The 17,801-nt window shown below is 43.0% G+C and overlaps 1 protein-coding gene across 3 annotated transcripts in view; it reads right to left on the bottom strand.

Annotated features, from left to right (window-relative positions):
* The window catches only part of LOC102194592 (PH and SEC7 domain-containing protein 1-like), a 96,586-nt gene that overhangs the window by 66,098 nt on the left and 12,687 nt on the right, over nt 1-17,801 (bottom strand). For 2 of the 3 annotated variants that reach the window (XM_005725756.2, XM_013909010.1), the window contains exons 2-3: nt 778-3,172; nt 522-639 (exon numbers count right to left, since the gene is read on the bottom strand). In XM_005725756.2, the coding sequence (XP_005725813.2) occupies nt 522-639; nt 778-2,910 (2,251 nt within the window). In that variant the 5' untranslated portion in view covers nt 2,911-3,172. Of the gene's footprint in view, nt 1-521; nt 640-777; nt 3,173-16,713; nt 16,823-17,801 lie in introns of those variants that run through there. The other variant, XM_013909009.1, reaches the window with a different exon arrangement.

Raw genomic sequence — 17,801 nt, 5'->3', positions numbered from 1 at the left:
CACCTCTGGGCTGCATGGCGTTAGCGTGGTTAGCTCGTTAGCGTGGTTAGCTCGTTAGCGTGGTTAGCTAGCTAACACATTGACGCCGTCCAGCCCCACGCACGGGGCGATGCGCAGTAACTCGTTAACGGAGATTTGCCGTGTCCATCTTGTCGCTTCCTGCAGGTGAAGCGATGGGGGAGGAGGGGGAGTTGTGTTCAGTGAAGGAGAGGCAAACTTGCGGCTCCACAAGTATAATTATAACGTAACATAGACTATATCGATATAAAGGATATTGTCACATCTTATATCTCGTATAAAAATATATCGATATTTTTTAAAAACTCGATATATCGCCCAGCTCTAAGCTGACACATCACACCTGAGTATGTTTCCCTGAGCGACACACTGCGACATTGAAAGCAGTACTGCTACTTCACTAGCTTCTCTATCTCTGTGTGAAATGTTCCCATGAGAGGAAGGAAGAACATGAAGGCAGAACGTGCAGAAACTCAATATAAGTAAGACACAAATGCTCTCACGTTTCTCCCCCCTGCCAGCAGCCTCCTCAGCAGGGGTCCCGAATAAAAACTCCCACTTAGCACGAGCGATCTTCTGACAGTGCAGCGAGGGCACGGGCGCTGCACATCCACTGTCAGTCTGCAAGAGACACACACTAGCTTAGAGGCTAACTCTGCAGTGCAGCATTAATGGGCAGGAGGGGAAAAGGTGGTTAGCATACAGTCAAAAATCCAAGTATGCCTTCCTTCCTTCTTTTTTGTTATCAGCAGAACCCACCTGTATTCCTGAGGTGGCAGCCCCAGTCTCATTGCTCTGGTGACTGGACTGGCTGGACTCTGGGGACACACAGTCCCTGTCTCCCAAGCTCCCCGTCACCCCGCTGGAGCTCCGTGAAGACGACCCTCCCATAACGCCATTCTGCTCCCCCTCAGGAGGCTCTTCGGCCCTCCGAGAACGAGGCTGCAGTGCTGCACCGTATCCCTCCCTCTCGTTACCTTGCTCTTCCTCATCACAGCCCTCATCCTCCTCTCCAGAGTCCAGCACCACAGGACCCAGAAGCAGGATCTCCCTCCTCCTCTGCTCAGCCCGCTTCTGCTGTGCTGTCGGGCTGAGAGGCCTGCGGCGCTGCCTGGATTGTTGATCAGATGTTTGGACCCTTTTAGACTGTAATACGGGGTCGGGGCTTGGCTTGGGGCTGTTTTCCACGCCATTCCCCCACTCCTGCCTGGAAGTCCAGCTGACCGGCGCCTCCTCAACACTTTGATTGATAAAGAGTCTGCGAGCGAGCTCTGTGCAGTCCCCTTTCTCGAAACAGCTTGGATCTCCTCTCCTGTCCAGGCCTGGGGACCAGGAGTCTCCGGTGTACTGTGGCGGCTGACGGCGATGCAGGGTGGGGGTATCTGGCGGTCGGAGCTCAGCTTGGAATAGCCTCGGGTCCCTAATGGGTGAGCTGAACTCTGTGGGAGGATGAGAGGGACGAAGGACACGTGAAGGAAGGGCGGGGGAATTCTGAGTGGCTGATAAGATGGAGCTCTGCTGCATTGTGTCATGATTAGTGTGACAGTTTGTCTCTTGTGATCGTGAGTTTTCAGGCTGGTGTGAGTCTGTGTTGTCGGTTGCTGGCGTGTGTTGTTGGTCGTTTAAAGGGATGTTCATTCTGAGCGTTTGCTTAAACTGTTGTGCATTTGGAGCGGGTTCTCCAGAGTTTGAGCTGCTTGTGAGCTCTCCTAAAGGATTGTGCAACGAGGACCTCCTCGCCTCTGTGAGAACTGAAGATGCTTTGGTGGCCTCCTCAGCCAGCCGGCGAGCAACTTCAGGACTGTGAGCTGGAGAGGAAGATTTGCTGTTGCTTAACTGGTTCAAACCGTCGACTCCATTATTGCCAAGTTGGAGGATTGCGCCCTGCGGTGAAGTGCTCATATTGCAGGTCCTCTTAATGTGTCTGTTGACAGCTGGACTTCCAGTCAGAAGAGGGCTTTGGGGCTCAGGGGGCCCGGATCTCTCAAGCGAGGACTGCTTGGACTGCGAGGATAGCTGGTCTGAGGCTGGGCTCCAAGGCAGCCCACATGGAGCCAGATCTTTGGGGTTTACGCTGATGTTCTGACGCTGAACGGGAGATCCAGCCCAGGACTGACAGCGCGGTTGTTGGTAGTAGCATGAAGCTGAGGTGTGCTCAAGTGCGTGGGCCAGTTTAATCCTCAATAACGGGGATCCAAACTCCTCTACAGCCCTCTTGGTAGCTGCCCTGCCGATGGGGTCAAAGTGTGGCTTGCAAAGGCCGGGGGAGAACGTCTGCTGGTGACTTCCTGGACTCTGGAAAGTCAGCTTGGGACTGGAGCTGCACGATGAATCGGGACTCCCAAACCAAACTGGGTCGCTGAGGCGTTTTCGAAAGCTGGAAGACGTGGACCATTCCTCTTTGGCTCGTCTCTCGCACACAGAGTTGCGTGGACTCTCCACTTTCTTCACATTTGACTTCTCGACGTAACTGAAGGTGACCACACTCCGCTTCCCGTCGCTGACTTCCTCTTCATTAAGTCTCTTGCGAATAGGAGGGGTGTGAGGGACACTGACTTTTCCCGAAGAGGTCGCTGGTGAAGAGTGCAGGGGTGAGCTCCAATGCTTGCTGATCGTAGGTGAGCTGCTGGTTTGCTGGAGCTGAAAGCTAACGGTGTTTCGAGAGGGAGACTGGCCGTGCGTGCAGTCCTGAGCCAGGTGGCGAGCCGTGGAGGCTTTGCTGACGATCTGGCGTGTCGTCTGGCTCGTTAGCTGAGAGAGGAGCTCCGCGGGACTGTCCTGAACCGAATGCCCCTGAGCAATCCCTTCTTCACTCTCCCTCTTTCCTCCATTCTGATCTGGGGCAGACCTCACTTCCACATACAGATGAAGGACTTTTCCAGACTGGGACATGACCTCCTCTCAGCACGTAATGAGGACACAGAAACAGAAATGGAGCAGAGAAAGAGGCAGACAGGGTGGAAAGAGGGCTCCTTTGCTCTTTTTCTCTGTTTTTGTCAGTTTGGATGTTGTTTTCCTGCTGGTGGTGGGTGTCAGTTTATTTTTAGACGGTCTTTCTTCTCCCTCCTGCGTGCACAGCAGAGACACACAGGCTGAACGGCCAGAGGACAAACATGCCCGCGCGACGACTCCAGCAGCTCCCTATTCTTCATACCTGTGAATGAAAGAGAGGAGCTGTTGTTATCTTTATGCATCCTCAGATGACTCCCGATATACACTGGATGATTCAGTATTTACGATGCCCAAAGGGACCAAGCATCAGCTTACTCTCTGGAAACCTACTCACACGTTTCGGAAGTCTTAATTTGTCAGCTGTGTTCGATGCTTTCTGTAACCGCCATCTAAACTGTGTCAGCTATTTCTGTCATTATTCATGTAAACACTGGAGCAAATATAATGAGTATCTTCCATGAGTGCCCTGTTTTCTCTACATATTCCCACGATATTGTGCCTCTCCTGTGTTAATGGTGGCCAGCTTTTTCCTCTCCTGCTTCCAGTGTGATTTCATCCACGTTTTAATTTGCTGCTTCTTTCTGAAAAAATTATTTTCATTCCCAATTATTTTAAAAACTATATGTTAAAACACTGAATGACCTAAAAGAGACTCTTCAAAGTCAGTGATGTTATGTGGTGCAATTACAGAGTTAGGTCCAGAAGTTTAAGACAACAAAATGAAACAAATTCCATCTTTTTTTTTTCGTGGAGTTTGAAAGAGTTAAGATGTGACTGAAGTACAGACTTTGAACTTTGATTCAAGGGTTTTAATAAAAACATTGTAGCTATACAAAGTATCCGATTTACAGAGGCTCTAAAGTAACTGGGGAAAATAAGTCTAGAACCAATGGAGAACACCAGCTGCTGCATATCTTCCTTTGAGACTAAAGCCACCTTCAGCTGCTGATTGTTTGTGTGTCTCTATACTTTCTTGGCCATCTTAGGTTGTTTATGCAGTTTGGTTTGGGTCATTATCCATTTGCACTGTGAAGGTCTGTCCTTCAGGATTCATCCTGCTGCTGTTTCTATCAGCAGTCACGTCATCAATAAACAGTAGTGACCTGCTTCCACTGGCAGCCATACATGCCCATGGCATATAACTGTCACAATCAATCAATATGAAGCAACAACTCTGAGTAAAATTAAATGTTTATTAATTAATAATTAACCATTAAGGAAAATGTGCCTGTAAACAGACAATTTGATCAGATTCAATTCATTGTAACATTTTACACTGTAGTTAAAATGTTACAAAACAAAACTACATGGAAAATGCATGTATGCATGTATTCAGTTTAATGAGTCTGTCTGTGGCTCTCTTTGGTGAAGGCCTGTGAACGTAATCAATTAAAAACGGGCAAACCGAGAACCATTAACTACCTGGATAAAATCTAAACACACACACACACACACACACACACACACACACACAGAAATAACAAACTGTTGTTCTGATGCCGAACAGTATAGACACAGCTTGGCAGTATTTTAGCTGTTGAAGTTATACAGTGAACAAAAAGGGGAGAAATGTACTCTGTGTACAACAAACTAGTGTTGCTGTGGTAATGGCACCTTAAAATAGTTTCCACTGTATGACGCACAAGTGCACACAACTAAGTCTCCCAGATAGTTTTAGTGACTGCATCGGTTCATATAAAGTCAATACAAATAATATGTTTAAAGTGTGCACACTCGTTTCCTAAACACGTGCTTCATGAACAAGAGAGTTGAAGAAGAGAGTGCATGTGGGGTGGCGTGGGTGGTGGAAACCAGCGTCAGAGGTGATTTTTGACAGAAGGTTTCCAAGATGGCAGTGAGACCTGCTATGATGTAAGGTTTGGAGATGCTGACACTGACAAAAACACATGAGGCCGAGCTGAAGATGTTAAGATTTTCATTGGGAGTGAGCAGACTGGGATTAGTAATGATGAGTACATCAGAGGGACAGCTCAGGTTGTTATTTAGAAACAAATGTACAGCAGCAAGGCTGAGATGCTTTGGGCATGTGCAAAGGAAAGACAGTGGATTCAGTGGACAAAGGATGCTGGATATGGAGCTGCAAGGCAGGAGGAAAAGAGGAAGACCTCAGAGAAGATTCATGGTGTAGTGACGGAGGACATGCGGAGGGTTAGTGTGACAGAGGAGGATCCTGGGTACAGGGTGAGACGGACACAGATAATCTGCTGTGCTGTGAACAGGATCAGTCGAAGAAGAAATGCATGGTGTGTGTGTTAAAAACACAGAAATACCTCAAATTTAGCACAATGTGGGGATGCAGAAATATAAAATGTAAAGCTCAGTGAAAAGGAAGAAAGGAAAACTACAGCAAGGTGTGATAGTCAACCTGAAGACTGTATGTGGCTCCATGAGCTCACACTCCTGCAATAAACCAAAGTTCTCTGATGGTGAAGTGGAAAGAAACGATGGAGTCTCCTCATGATCAGGTCCTCATCATCTCCCTTCTCCACTCCAACCGTTCACGGCAGATGGCTGCCTCTCCCTGAGCCTGGTTCTGCAGGAGCTTTCTTCCTGTTAAGAGGGAGTTTTTTCTTCCTGCTGTTGCCAAGATTGTTGAGGTTTCTATATATTATTGTGGGGTCTTTACCTTACAATATAAAGCACCTTGAGGTGACTGATGTTTTGATTTGGTGTTACATGAATTAGTTGAACTTTATCTTCAGTGGACACTTTGATGATATTAACGCTGCAGGATTTATTTGCTAACTTTGTTCCCGTTACACTTTGTCGGTCTGCTTTTATTGTTACATCAAGCTTTCCACCTCAGGCAGTTGTGTTTTTCTTTTCTTTTTCAAATATTTTCTTTTTTTATGCAATTGATTTTTATTGTAAATATGCATAAAACAATGCCATGGTTCCTGGGTTGTTTTGGAGGCAGAGCTTGTATGACTGTACGGTGCAGCTGCACTGCTAAAATCTCAGCCAAAGAAAAAGGCAAATAAATAAATCAAATTTTCAATTGGAGACAAATGATAGAAATAAAAATAAAAATCAAAGGCCTCTGTTATTTCCAATGACAGATACTAATAAAAAGTAAATAATGCAGCTTTTTTATGATGTCAGAGAGAAAATGAGCTCATCCTGTAGAGGAAGCAGGAAATCATCCCCCCCCGTGTCCTCTCCCACTCTCTGAAAAGAGCCGGTGACGGGGATCGATTTACATTCTGAATAAAACAATTAAAGGCTCTGGACTCACGGGGAAAATGAGAAAATGAGGCAGGTTCAAATGATTCATGGAAACTCTAATCGGATTAGCGTGATCAGATTTTATTCAGGAATCACCATGACACTGATGCAGCGATGATGAAGAGGACTTTCTCTGTGCAAAGATATTGAATTAAGTAATGTTTAGTTCCTGTCTGTTCACTGACAAGTCCACCATCAGATCCAGCTGGCTGCTCAGCCATAGCATGCACATGAAGCTAAACTCTAAGCACAGAAATCTCTTTGTTATTCTCTTTGTTATAGTCCACTTTTTGTCTTTCGAGCTAAATCTCCTGGCGGTTACTCATCTTGGCCGAGCTGACTTCTTTCCAGTCGTCTCCATTCTGTTTAACGTTGATGCAGAACGACTTTCCACGCCAGTGACGACGCAGACAACAGAACTCTTGTTTAAAAAAAAAAAAAAGAAGTCACTCAAATGAGGACGGTGAGCTCCAGCCTGCTGCCAGCAGTGACAGATTGGAGCTGCCTTATGGTAGCAGTGGGAGAGAACGTGCACGCTCATAACTGAAGCCGACAGAACAAAGAGAACTTGTAAGTTGGCACGCCGAGCGACCAAACTTTCCCTCCCTTAACCCCAACTCATCATTCTGCCCTCACTTCAAAGACATCAGTCTCACCAAGCTGACAAATTCTCCCTGTGACGTTTAATTATTTCTGCATGCAACATTTGTTTGGATGTTTTCAGCAGGTTTGAGCCCTTATGTGCAATATTTGATAAATCCTTTACTATTTGTTGCGGATGGCAGCATGAAGCTTCATCCACAATAAAACGTCTCTGTCTTCGTGCATTTCACTGCCTCTGCATTAGTCACATTATCTGTCATTTTCACACTTTGCAGCTAGTCTTCCCACAGCTACACTACTCACCGCCAACAACTGGCCTTTGTCCAGTTGTTGGTAGCTCCCCAGGGGCCTCTGTAAAAAGGTGTGAGGAAGACAAAGTGGCTCCTTAGCTCTAAATATGACAGAACTGGCTGAGACTAAGGCTACGGCCACACTAATGTTTCATTTGAAAACGCATTGTTTTCTCTCCGTTTTGGCCTCCCGTCCACACTGAGACGGCATTTTCCCCGAAGGAAAACGTTTCAATGTGGACACACAACTCTGTGAATACGACTGAAAACGTTAGTGTGGACGCGGAGGGTTTTCAGATGAAAACGCCATTTTCAAATCTATCCGGGCTAGTGTGGACGTAGCCTAAGGTGGAAGAACCTTATCCTTGAGGGCTAAAGCCTAGAGACTGGTCTGCAACCATCTGGCAACCACCAGTCATGGGGGAAATTTGTTTTGGACAATTGGTTGCAAGTGGTTGCCACAGGCTGATGGCAGTTGTTGGGAAAATAATTCCTAAAGTCTCAGTCACTCACACCTACAGATTGCTCAGTGAGCCCCTGGCAAAATGTGTATTCTCCAACCAGTTGGCAAAAACCTCAGCCTGCCTGCTTTGGTCTCTAGCACTTAAACACGAAAAATTGCAATCAATTGCAAACAAAGCAATTCCTATGACAGTTCACATAATGAGAGTCAGCAACCTGCAGGAACCACTGACAACCAGCTGGAAATTATTGCTCCCGAGAAACCAGTAGCTGTATCACATCAGTGTGGTGGACAACTATCACACATGATAAACCTCATCAAACAGATTTTCAGTAACTAACACATAAAAATGCTGAGCTCTTTTTTAATGTAAATATCCGTTTGAGGCACAGATCCTCAGAGATCATCTGTGCTTATGATTTGTCATCACGAAGAGGTTGAAGTATGCCAGTCAGTATTGATTCAGAGAGAGCGCAGATGAGCATGAACTTAATTTGGACCTCTTTCATCCAGTTATTCGTCATCTGACTGAGGCGGGAGCTGATGGAAGCGAGCGAGATGAAGTCGGGCGATGAGAGAAAGACCACAAGAGATAGATAAATAGATAAAAGACAGAAGGAGGAGGGAGTCGTGTAAGTGAAGGAGAGAGCTCTGCTGGCAGCAAACCAGAGTGATGGGAGTGTAGAGTTACAGGAAGGCCAGAGTTAAAAGCAGTAACACAACTGCTGATGTAACACAACCCCACTTTTCTTCTGCCAGAAAACACAAAGACAAACACTGCTTGGCTACTTTCCCCCCACCAACTCCTGCTGGCATCTAATCATACAGATAGCTAGTGGAGATTTACTTTAATAAAACCTTCCACAATCACAGTGTCACAATCATATAGGAACATTACAGCTGAACCTAATTACAAACACCGCATCATTCATGAGTCCCAAAAAGCAGCTTTAACCTAAGCTTAACCAACCGTGTCTGGATGCCAGCATCAAAATCTTTAACAACTTGTAAGCTACACATGTGGGAAATGTAATGTTTCCCTGTGGTTCTGTTGTTTTGTAATTGGTAATTTCAAGTTGGAGTCTTAATTTCGGTGAAATGTGTCAAAAGTAGTGCATAAGGCATTGTTTTTAAGATGCAACCATAAAAAACAACAATAAAAAAGATGTGTGAAAAAAATGTGACTTGCCAATTTTAAGGCTGAGATAAGAAGAAATAAATATTACACAGTAAACAGTGGTGGAGTTATTACAGATCTTCCTGTATCCAGACTGTAATGTTAAATCCTGGGTGCAGCAGTGCTGTTCTCGAGTGCTCCGGTTCCTTTCAGCTGTCCAGCTTGCCAGTAATTCTGGACAATTTGGCATGAAGTCTGGTGGGAGCGCCACTGCAGTGCCAGAAGTTACAAGAGGATCAATCCATTTACCAGCTACTCCCACACTCAGTCTTATTTGCTTTGCATGTTTCCTATCATTTCAACTTCTAGATTAGCATGTAAAAAAAAACTGATTTCATGCATCGATTGGTTAAACTTCTGATAAAAACTCATCTAGCTTGACAAGAAACCGTCCATCAACCACAAGCTAAAAATGGAAAAGCTGGCAGCATCACTGAGGGGTAAGTTTCACTGGCCAACTGATTGCACCCAGAGAGTACGTGTGGATGCACTATGTGGGGTTTTTGCTTCATAGCTAAGAGGTTTGTAGGACGAGTGCTTGGGGCAAAGTACTGTGTTGTTTATTTGCAGATTATTTGCATCAGAAACTATTCGATAAACTACATCATTTTTATTTTTAAGCTTTTACATCTAAAGGTTTCTGACCTCTTCAACAGTCACATGAGATTTGTTCCACAATTTAGTTTTACTAATTACTTTTATAGCCAAACTTTTTTATCCAGTAGCTATTTCAGCAATTCAGACTTAACCATTGCTTTGTCTGTTACTGGAATGCATTTAGGTTGGGAATCAGCTGTGTCCCAGCAAAATCTCAAGCTACTTCATTTAGTACTGGCTAAATTTAGATTGATATTAATCAAATTTTTTTCTACCCACAATGTTAAAACATTTTAAACCCAAATACAAGCTCAGGTGTGCATTTTGCAGGCGTGTCTGGACATGCAGCATGCACAGCAATTTTAACTGACTGAGTCATCGTTACTGACAGTTTGGCTATAAGGCAAAACAGAGAAATCGGATTTGGTTTTGGTCAATAGAGACATGTTTTACTTTTAGATTGTGTACTAGGAACACACTATTTAAAATGATTTTTAATCTATTTACCACTGCAATTATTTTGAAATGCAGAAGAATGCAAATGTGCAGCAAGCCTGTTTTAAATAATTAATTTTTATTATTTGCATGTATAGGGAATCACTTTTACACCTTAAAACATATTTGAGATTCAAAATGTGGACTGAAATAAAACATTTTGACAAACGTTTCTTATTGTTACATTTTTAGCATTAGCTGTAGTCATGTCAGTGTCACACATTGCACTAAGGTAAAGCCAAAAATATTAGACCAAGCGATGAGAGTTCTTGCAGGACGCCTGAATGTGCGATCGGAGTGAGTCTGTCCAAACACGTCCCTGATGTTTGCCATTTTCTACTTTTTGGCTAAATATCTCAAGCTATTATTATTATGACTATCAAGCTATTTCCACTTATCCAAATGAAAAAGTCATTTTTAACTACACTCTGATTTTCAAAATTTAGCCTAGCATTATTCATCCCATTTTACGGTTTATCTTTAGTAGATATGTCACTTGGCTGATTGACTTTTAGCTAACTATATCAGTTTTAATCTGGTAGTATCACTATTCATGTGAAGCACATAGCTAGGTTTTAAAAAACTGAGGGTGTACGCTGTTCTATGAAACACTGACTAGTGAAATTTAAGAGGCTTATCCCTCAAAACTGTAAATACAAAAAAGTTGCACAAAATAGTTTCCCACCACAGGAAATTTATTTTGAGTGTCTTCATAGTTTTATTTTTGAAATACACCAATTTCTATACACTGCAGGAAAAACGAAAATAAATATTATAATGCAAATTTGCAAAAATAACTCATATTGTACTGCATCAAAATAAACTATTTCCAGCAGTGCAATATGAGTCCTAAGCATCCCAGAAACAACACAGAAAGTCATAAAGTCAAACATAACTTTTAAAAACACAGTATAGGCTCATAAGGCCCTGATGGTAAAAAACTACATTTCCGCAAAATGATGTCACTTCCGGTTTCGGGCAGGACATGGCAGACATGCGATAGAAAGTATTACGAACAGCTGATCAGATCGGCAAAGCGTGTTTCTGGAATATTATGTTTTTGTTGCTGCAAGTGCTTTTCATGCAGTTTTTGCAAAGCTATATGTGAGGAAACTGTGACCTAGGACAAGCTGATGGCATAAGATTTAAGTACAACTCCTCCGGTTGTATATGCAAAACAATTTATTGCGCTAGCTTATGTGGTTGCAGTGCTACCTGCATTTAAAAATAGTTACGCAAAACGGAGCGTGCCCACTCCGACTGGCTTTAAAGGGTTAATAGACTGATTTTCCATTTTTGCTTTGTGTTCATAATAAGGACTTTTGTTGATAAAATTACTTTTAAGAAAGGTAACAATAATGTGTAATAGATTACTTTTTTTTAAACTAACAACCTCAAAACAGTTTGTGACCTAGCATATTATCTTGCATGGTCAGTAACTATACTCAGCGGTGTTGTGATGCTGAATTTGTACCGATGGGCTCAACCACCACCAGCAGCCTGAACCTTTGAGACGAGGCAGGATGGCGCCGTGTTTTGATGCTGTTTTATGCCACTGTTAATGTGCCAGCATGGTCTTCTGCTGCCGTCCATCTGCTTCAAGGCTGGATGTGTTGTACATTCATAGATGCTCTTCTGCATACCCTGACTGTAGCGAGCGTTTAGTGAGATAGTCTTCCCTTCCTATCAGCTCAAATTCTCCTCAGACTGATACTGAGAAATACTCAGACCAGCCGAGCTGGCACTAATAGCCATGCTACGTTCAAAGTCACTTAAATCACCTTTATTCCCCATTCTGATGCTCAGTTTGAACGTCAGATCATATCAGTCACGTCTACTTGCTCAAACACACTGAGTTGCTGCTTTTTGTTAAAAAGCAGTTGTATGGAACAAAGTGGCCAAAGACAGCACATTACATTTAAAGTTTATGATGTCGATGCTTCAGCTATACCTTTTCAGAAACAGCTGGTTAAGTTCATAAACAATATTTACAGTTTAAAAGCTGTACGTGTGATAAGGCCCCTGATTAAACCTGTGACTATATGTGCAGGATGAGCTGTTGGAAATGTGCTATAAAAAATAAACTTGACCTTAAGCCTTCATTAGTGGTTGCTGCTTGATTGGACTGTGCTTAAAATACAAATAAATAAAAATATTAGCATACTTTGAATTGCTTTTCACAGGTAGAGTAACAGGTAGGTCCCAAAATAACTACCAGTAAATACTGAAAACAACAACGGCAGCAAAAAGAATGCAAAGAATTCAGCAAATCACAGACATATCTATCCATCTCTACCGAAAATCTTTGAGTGTATTTTTGATGTCAACAGCTTTTATTCACTGTCATACTCTTTTTTTTTTTTCAATACTTGTTTGGCGAAGGCTGTTTATATTCTTTGGTTTTAAAAATAGCGACAGACTTGATGGGGAGCCTGAAGGATGGCGCACCTTTGATCAAACCTCAATAAACAGAAAGCCACAGCCGCTCAATAAAGATGACTCATCTTCTTGTTGTTCCTGTGGGTTATAATGCTGACACAAGGGACACACACACACACACACACACGCGGATAAACTCCTCTGGGTCCTTGGACCAGGCTTTCATGAGTCAAATCACACAGGTAATTAAACCCAAGCCAAAGAGTGCAGCTCTAATATTAGCTCCCTGCACATGATGGGGGAGCTGGTGCTAATATTAGCTCTCAGCTTGCTTGTTGCCGGCGCTGTGCACTAGCAGCTATGATTTCAGCAACATGACAGGTTGTGCACATTAAAAACCCGAGGGGAGATTTGGAGGTTTGTGTTAAGTTAATGGATGGTGAGGGATATTCAGAGGCATTCACACTGCAACGCGAAGCACCCTTATCATTCTCTCACTCATGGACTATCGATTTATCCGCATGTACTATTATGTTACATCATGTACTGTATCTGGCAGAACTGCCTACTCTTATAAATTCCCAAGAAATGGCTGAAAGCTCACCGTCACACCACAAACGTGTCGCTTAAACCCTGTGAACTCTGCTGAATCATAATTAACCAAGCAGCGACTGAAGAGGATGAAGCAAAATGAAAGAAAGCTGTGCCAGAGCTTTCTTCGAAGCACGACTTTGTTGTTTGCACTCGATACAAGGCCGGATCGCTTCCTTTGCTTCTCACGGTGCCTTCAAAGGCATTTTCAGACAAAAGCTGATTGGTCCTCTGACTCATGCAGAGGCAGCAGCAGTGCGTATGAGGAGATGCAGAGAGGCTTATTGGCAAAGAAAAGAAGGGGGAGACATTCAATCAGCACCACGTTGGCCGTGACCTTGCTGCTGCTACAACTCCTCCACTCACTACCTTGACTCAGTGAATGAAGAACCACACTTAGACCAAAACACTAAACAAGTAACGAGACAACAAACTGTTCTTTCCTCGAATCGCAGGAAAGTACGATGTTGCGTTATGCAACAGTGACAGAAATGGAGTGCCGCTTTCACCTGCTCATGTCTCATAGCTGCATATTTGCTGCAACCTCTCAGGTAAGAGAAATGAAGGAAAAATGCACAAGTGTAGAAAAACTGCAGTTGTTCTTGTGGCCACCTGAGTCAGTGCCCACAGACTCCCCCAGTGACTGTCAAAATGCCCAAGCTCACTGCAAAATAAACATTTTTATAGCCTGGTTTTGTTTTCTATGGATGTTTATTTCTATGAACCCGTTTAGCTTAAATTACCAACATGTCAGCTAGGCCTCATCTCTGCCAATTTCAGTAATTGAACTGGTCTTTGCTAACGTGTTAGTGGCGCTTTGAAGCATTTTCAAAGAATTCTCTGACAAAAAAATATTGCCGGTTTAATGAGTAAAAGTCTGATACTTTGATGAATCTGTTCTTTAGAATTAATGAGCACCAGCACAGTGTGTGGACTCAGCTTTCTAACTAAGTTTGCTAGAGTAAGCTGACAACACCCATCCATCTTCTTACATCGCAGTGGTGCTGGAGCCTAACCCATTTGTCATAGGGCAAGAGGATGGCTAACACAGAGAGAATCACCAATTAACCTAACGACCCTCAGCTTTTAGACTGTGGGAGGAAGCAGGAGTACTCAGAAAGAACCAGCAGACAGATCATGGATTCAAACTCAACGCTACACTACAACAGCATTCAATCTATGGATTGCATGCATAGATTAAACAAGATCACTATTCCACTAACAGTTACCGCATGCAACATCATATGTTTGGTTAACACAACCACTGTGTGCTGTCACCAGTTTCTGAACTTTTTGATTATCTCACCTTGATTTGCTCATTGGTATCAAAAGTAATAACGGTAAATGAAACTTTATGGGCTTGCAGAAGTGATTAAAAATCAACTTGAAACAGAAAAAACACCTGCAAAGTTCACACTAATCCATGCAAATGTTTTAGAGCAATTTTACAAGACAACCTCCCAGAGACATTAGAGAGTAAATGGATCCATCTACCACATTCATGACTATTTATGACAAGATATTTTGCCTAGAGACTATCAGAGCCGTATTAGCATCTGCAAAGCCAGCGTGGTTTAAAAGTGTAGTACTCATGTATTGATCCAAACAGCATTATGGGCATTAATAGAATTTCATGCCTGTGGGGATTGCAGACCCATCCGTTTGAATCTGCTCCTCAGTCAGTCATGTCTGTCGTGCCCATCTCTGAGCTCACTGTGGTTTTTATGAAATGTGTTTTCAGATGCATTTTCGAGCCACCAACTTCTTTGAAATCTCACGAAACAACTCCCACATCAAAGCTAATCCAAAGCCAATTTTGCCAGGGTTCGACCTTGCACGCTCTGCCCTGCTGAGGAGTCATTTTCCATCTAATGGTTAAATGTACCAGACTTTAGAGAGGGCAGCAGCTCGGTCAAAAGCATTTTTTCATATCAAAGAGATTTAAACCATTTTCCTAGATAAACCAAAACTACCCATGCCAACCAACGGACTTGGGAGGACTGCACATCCATAGTGAGAGGTTAAGATGAAAGCAAACTTTGACTGCAAACCTCCAGACAATAAAAAGGTCTCATGTCTACAGGAAGGAACAGTGGACAATGTGCACACATCTGGGGCAACATTAGCATTTATTTGGAGTCGGGCTTTTCGCCATCAGACGACGATCACTTTTTTTAGCTCTCCACAGCAGATCCCTCTGCATGTTTGACTTTTGTCTCTGGCTGAAATCAAATCAGTGACCTTTCATTTACCAAGCAAACATGTTAACCACTAGGCTATGGAGACACACTGGGGTAGATGGAGCTTGTTTCCAAAAGTAAACAGTTCAAACTGAATGAAACTGTGAGAGACTTTTAACTTTCAAGGAGGTGTGAAAGCGTACTGGGTAAGAGACGTTTGTCCCTGAACATGAGTTTTTATCTGTTCCATCTAAGTGTGCATAAAATAATTAAAAAAACACTCACTCAGAGGAACTCAGAAGTTTGAGACCTGTAGGTCACTCACTTTAAACTTATTTAAAATATAATTTTTGCCTTTTTTTATTTTTTATAAAGCTCTGTTTTCATTCTGACATGAATATGGAGAAAAGTCCCTTTTTCATGACTATCTCGCTTTTCTCGCACTGGCAGTAAATGCAGCGTATTCTCACTTTGGTGCAATTCAACATCGCTGCATTCCTTTTAAGTTTGAAGTCAGATAATGGATGACTGCTATGTTCTAGTAGTAGTATTTCTCTTCTCAGCCCCAACTGGCTGCAACACAACCCGCCTGTTTGGTTTTTTACATTAAAAATACCACTGCAGCGCCTTCATTCATAGAGCCCGGCCTGTTTTGTGAGTCACAAATGCACAACAGTTCTGCAGTTTTGCTCATGTTTACAAGTGCTGCTGCCATCTTGAATTATGAAGTCTGGGTTGGTGTGGAAAGTCTGACTTGAGGGGGCGTTCCCATTGAAATCTCCATCTGGGAACTGGGAAATTACAACTTCACACTTTACAGCTGCACGTGTAATGCAGCTCTTGCACTTGGGAGCTGCCAGACTAAAAAGCAGCTAATGCACTGGATATCCACATCCCTCGGTGGAAAGAAAGTTGCAGAGATATGGTGCGTGTGTGAAAATGGCTAATAATGCTGATTTGAGCAGCAGAGAGAGGCGATACCTTTGGGTTTCTCCAATATTAATAATATTAATTTGCAACACTAAAAAATATTTATCCATTATGATGCAAGTTAAAGCAAAGCACAGCAGAGAAGGGCTCTTTAACAGTCTAAAAATGTCACAACTTCTTTAAGTATTTAGGTCTTCTATCCATGTTCGACAACATTTACATTTATTTTGTATTAATTAACTTTTAAAAAACTGACAACAGTGTAATGATAAGTGCACTTGACCACATTCAAAATTTTACAGCTAGAAAATGATTATATCGTGAATATATGATTTATAAGTAACTAATTACCCTGAACGGTCGCCATGCTTTAGAGTACAGCAGCTCAGTAATGGTATACACGAGTCCAGGAGGGGCTGCACGCATTGACATGCCCACACAAACTGATTATACAAAAATATGCAGTCCCTCTTCTCACACATGTAATGTCATTCATGGTTTCACACTTACCCTCTCATCCACCCACACAAACACACACAATATAGTGTAGAGCGCCACTTTTTCCCGTGCATTAGTCATCTGTCTGCAAGTCTTACAGCATGACATGCACATCTGTATTATCGGCATCATTGTGCAGGGCTGCCAGCTGCCTCAGTAGTGGCTCTTTATCACCCTGCGCTGTCAGCAGAAACCTGAGACACTCACAGCTACATTTGTACTACAGAGACTCACAAAATCTTGCCTCTCCTCTCCACTGTCCTCCTCCCCCCTCCATCTCAATCTCACACTCACCTCTCCTCCTCTCACAGCCATTTCATCCATACAGGATTTACACCTCCCACATGGTTTATCTCGTCTCATCCTTTCTCCTCTCTCCTCTTCACCTCCTTCCTTCCTTCCTTCTCTCCAGCTGAGCAGTTAGTGCAGACCTGTCCAACCAGCACAACCAGCTACATGCTCACACTCAGCCAATTAGCACACTCATAAACACCCACAGTCCTGCCCCTTTCCCGCCCCTCTGCCTGTCACACACATGCTGAGTCAGTGTGGAGTGTTTTTATGGAGCTTGGGAGGTGCTGCGAGGAGGAACGTGCAAGACGGCGGGGGCGTGAAGTGTTTAAAGGCACTGCTACAACCACCCCCACCTCCACGTAGGAAGCAGTTCAAAATAAAAGTGGCAGATGTAAGAGGTTGAAAAGATGCAAGGGCATGCGGTATCCTCTGCAGGGTAGTGACATCACGAGCAGGTGTGAACCTCTCCTGTGAAACTATATGGTGGTAAATGGAAAAGATCCACTGACGTCACAACATTAGACACATAAAACATTTTAAAGATAAATCAAAGTGAGATTATTCACAAAAAGATGGAAATATCTCGTGTATAACACCTTGGATTTTGAGACTACAAGCGTTTTATATATTCTAATGAGAAAAGATACATTTTATACATATAAAGCAGCTTCTGTGGTACATTTTTCTGGACGTGTCTGTAGTGGTTAATGCATTTGCCTAAAATGTTAAAAATCCTCAGTTTGAGACCAGATTTCTAAAAATCCTTTGTTCAAAACAAACGTTGTCATCTTTTATTCACATAAAACTATTCTGCTGCTAACCTGTAATTATATAGTGGCGCCACAGACTGTATATAAAAGATGGACCTAGCTGCTGGAATGTCACTCACAGGTAAAGACATCCTGTTATGAAGTCTTCTGCTGAGATCTTCGTATTTTGGCATGATGGTTGTCTAAAAGCTTTTAAACCAATTAGCATATCTTGGATAATTCTCATTTGTGACTCTATTAAAGAATAGCAGAGAATAGAATAGAATAGAATTGAACTTTATTAAGCCATTGGGGAGGTCCCCTTAGGGAAATGATGGT

The sequence above is a fragment of the Pundamilia nyererei genome, unplaced genomic scaffold (assembly GCF_000239375.1).
Source record: "Pundamilia nyererei isolate P.nyererei 1_Seehausen unplaced genomic scaffold, PunNye1.0 scaffold00017, whole genome shotgun sequence".
Classification (NCBI taxonomy): domain Eukaryota; kingdom Metazoa; phylum Chordata; class Actinopteri; order Cichliformes; family Cichlidae; genus Pundamilia; species Pundamilia nyererei.
Note: the sequence above shows the minus strand (reverse complement) of the source record. Positions and strands in the feature narration are given on the sequence as shown.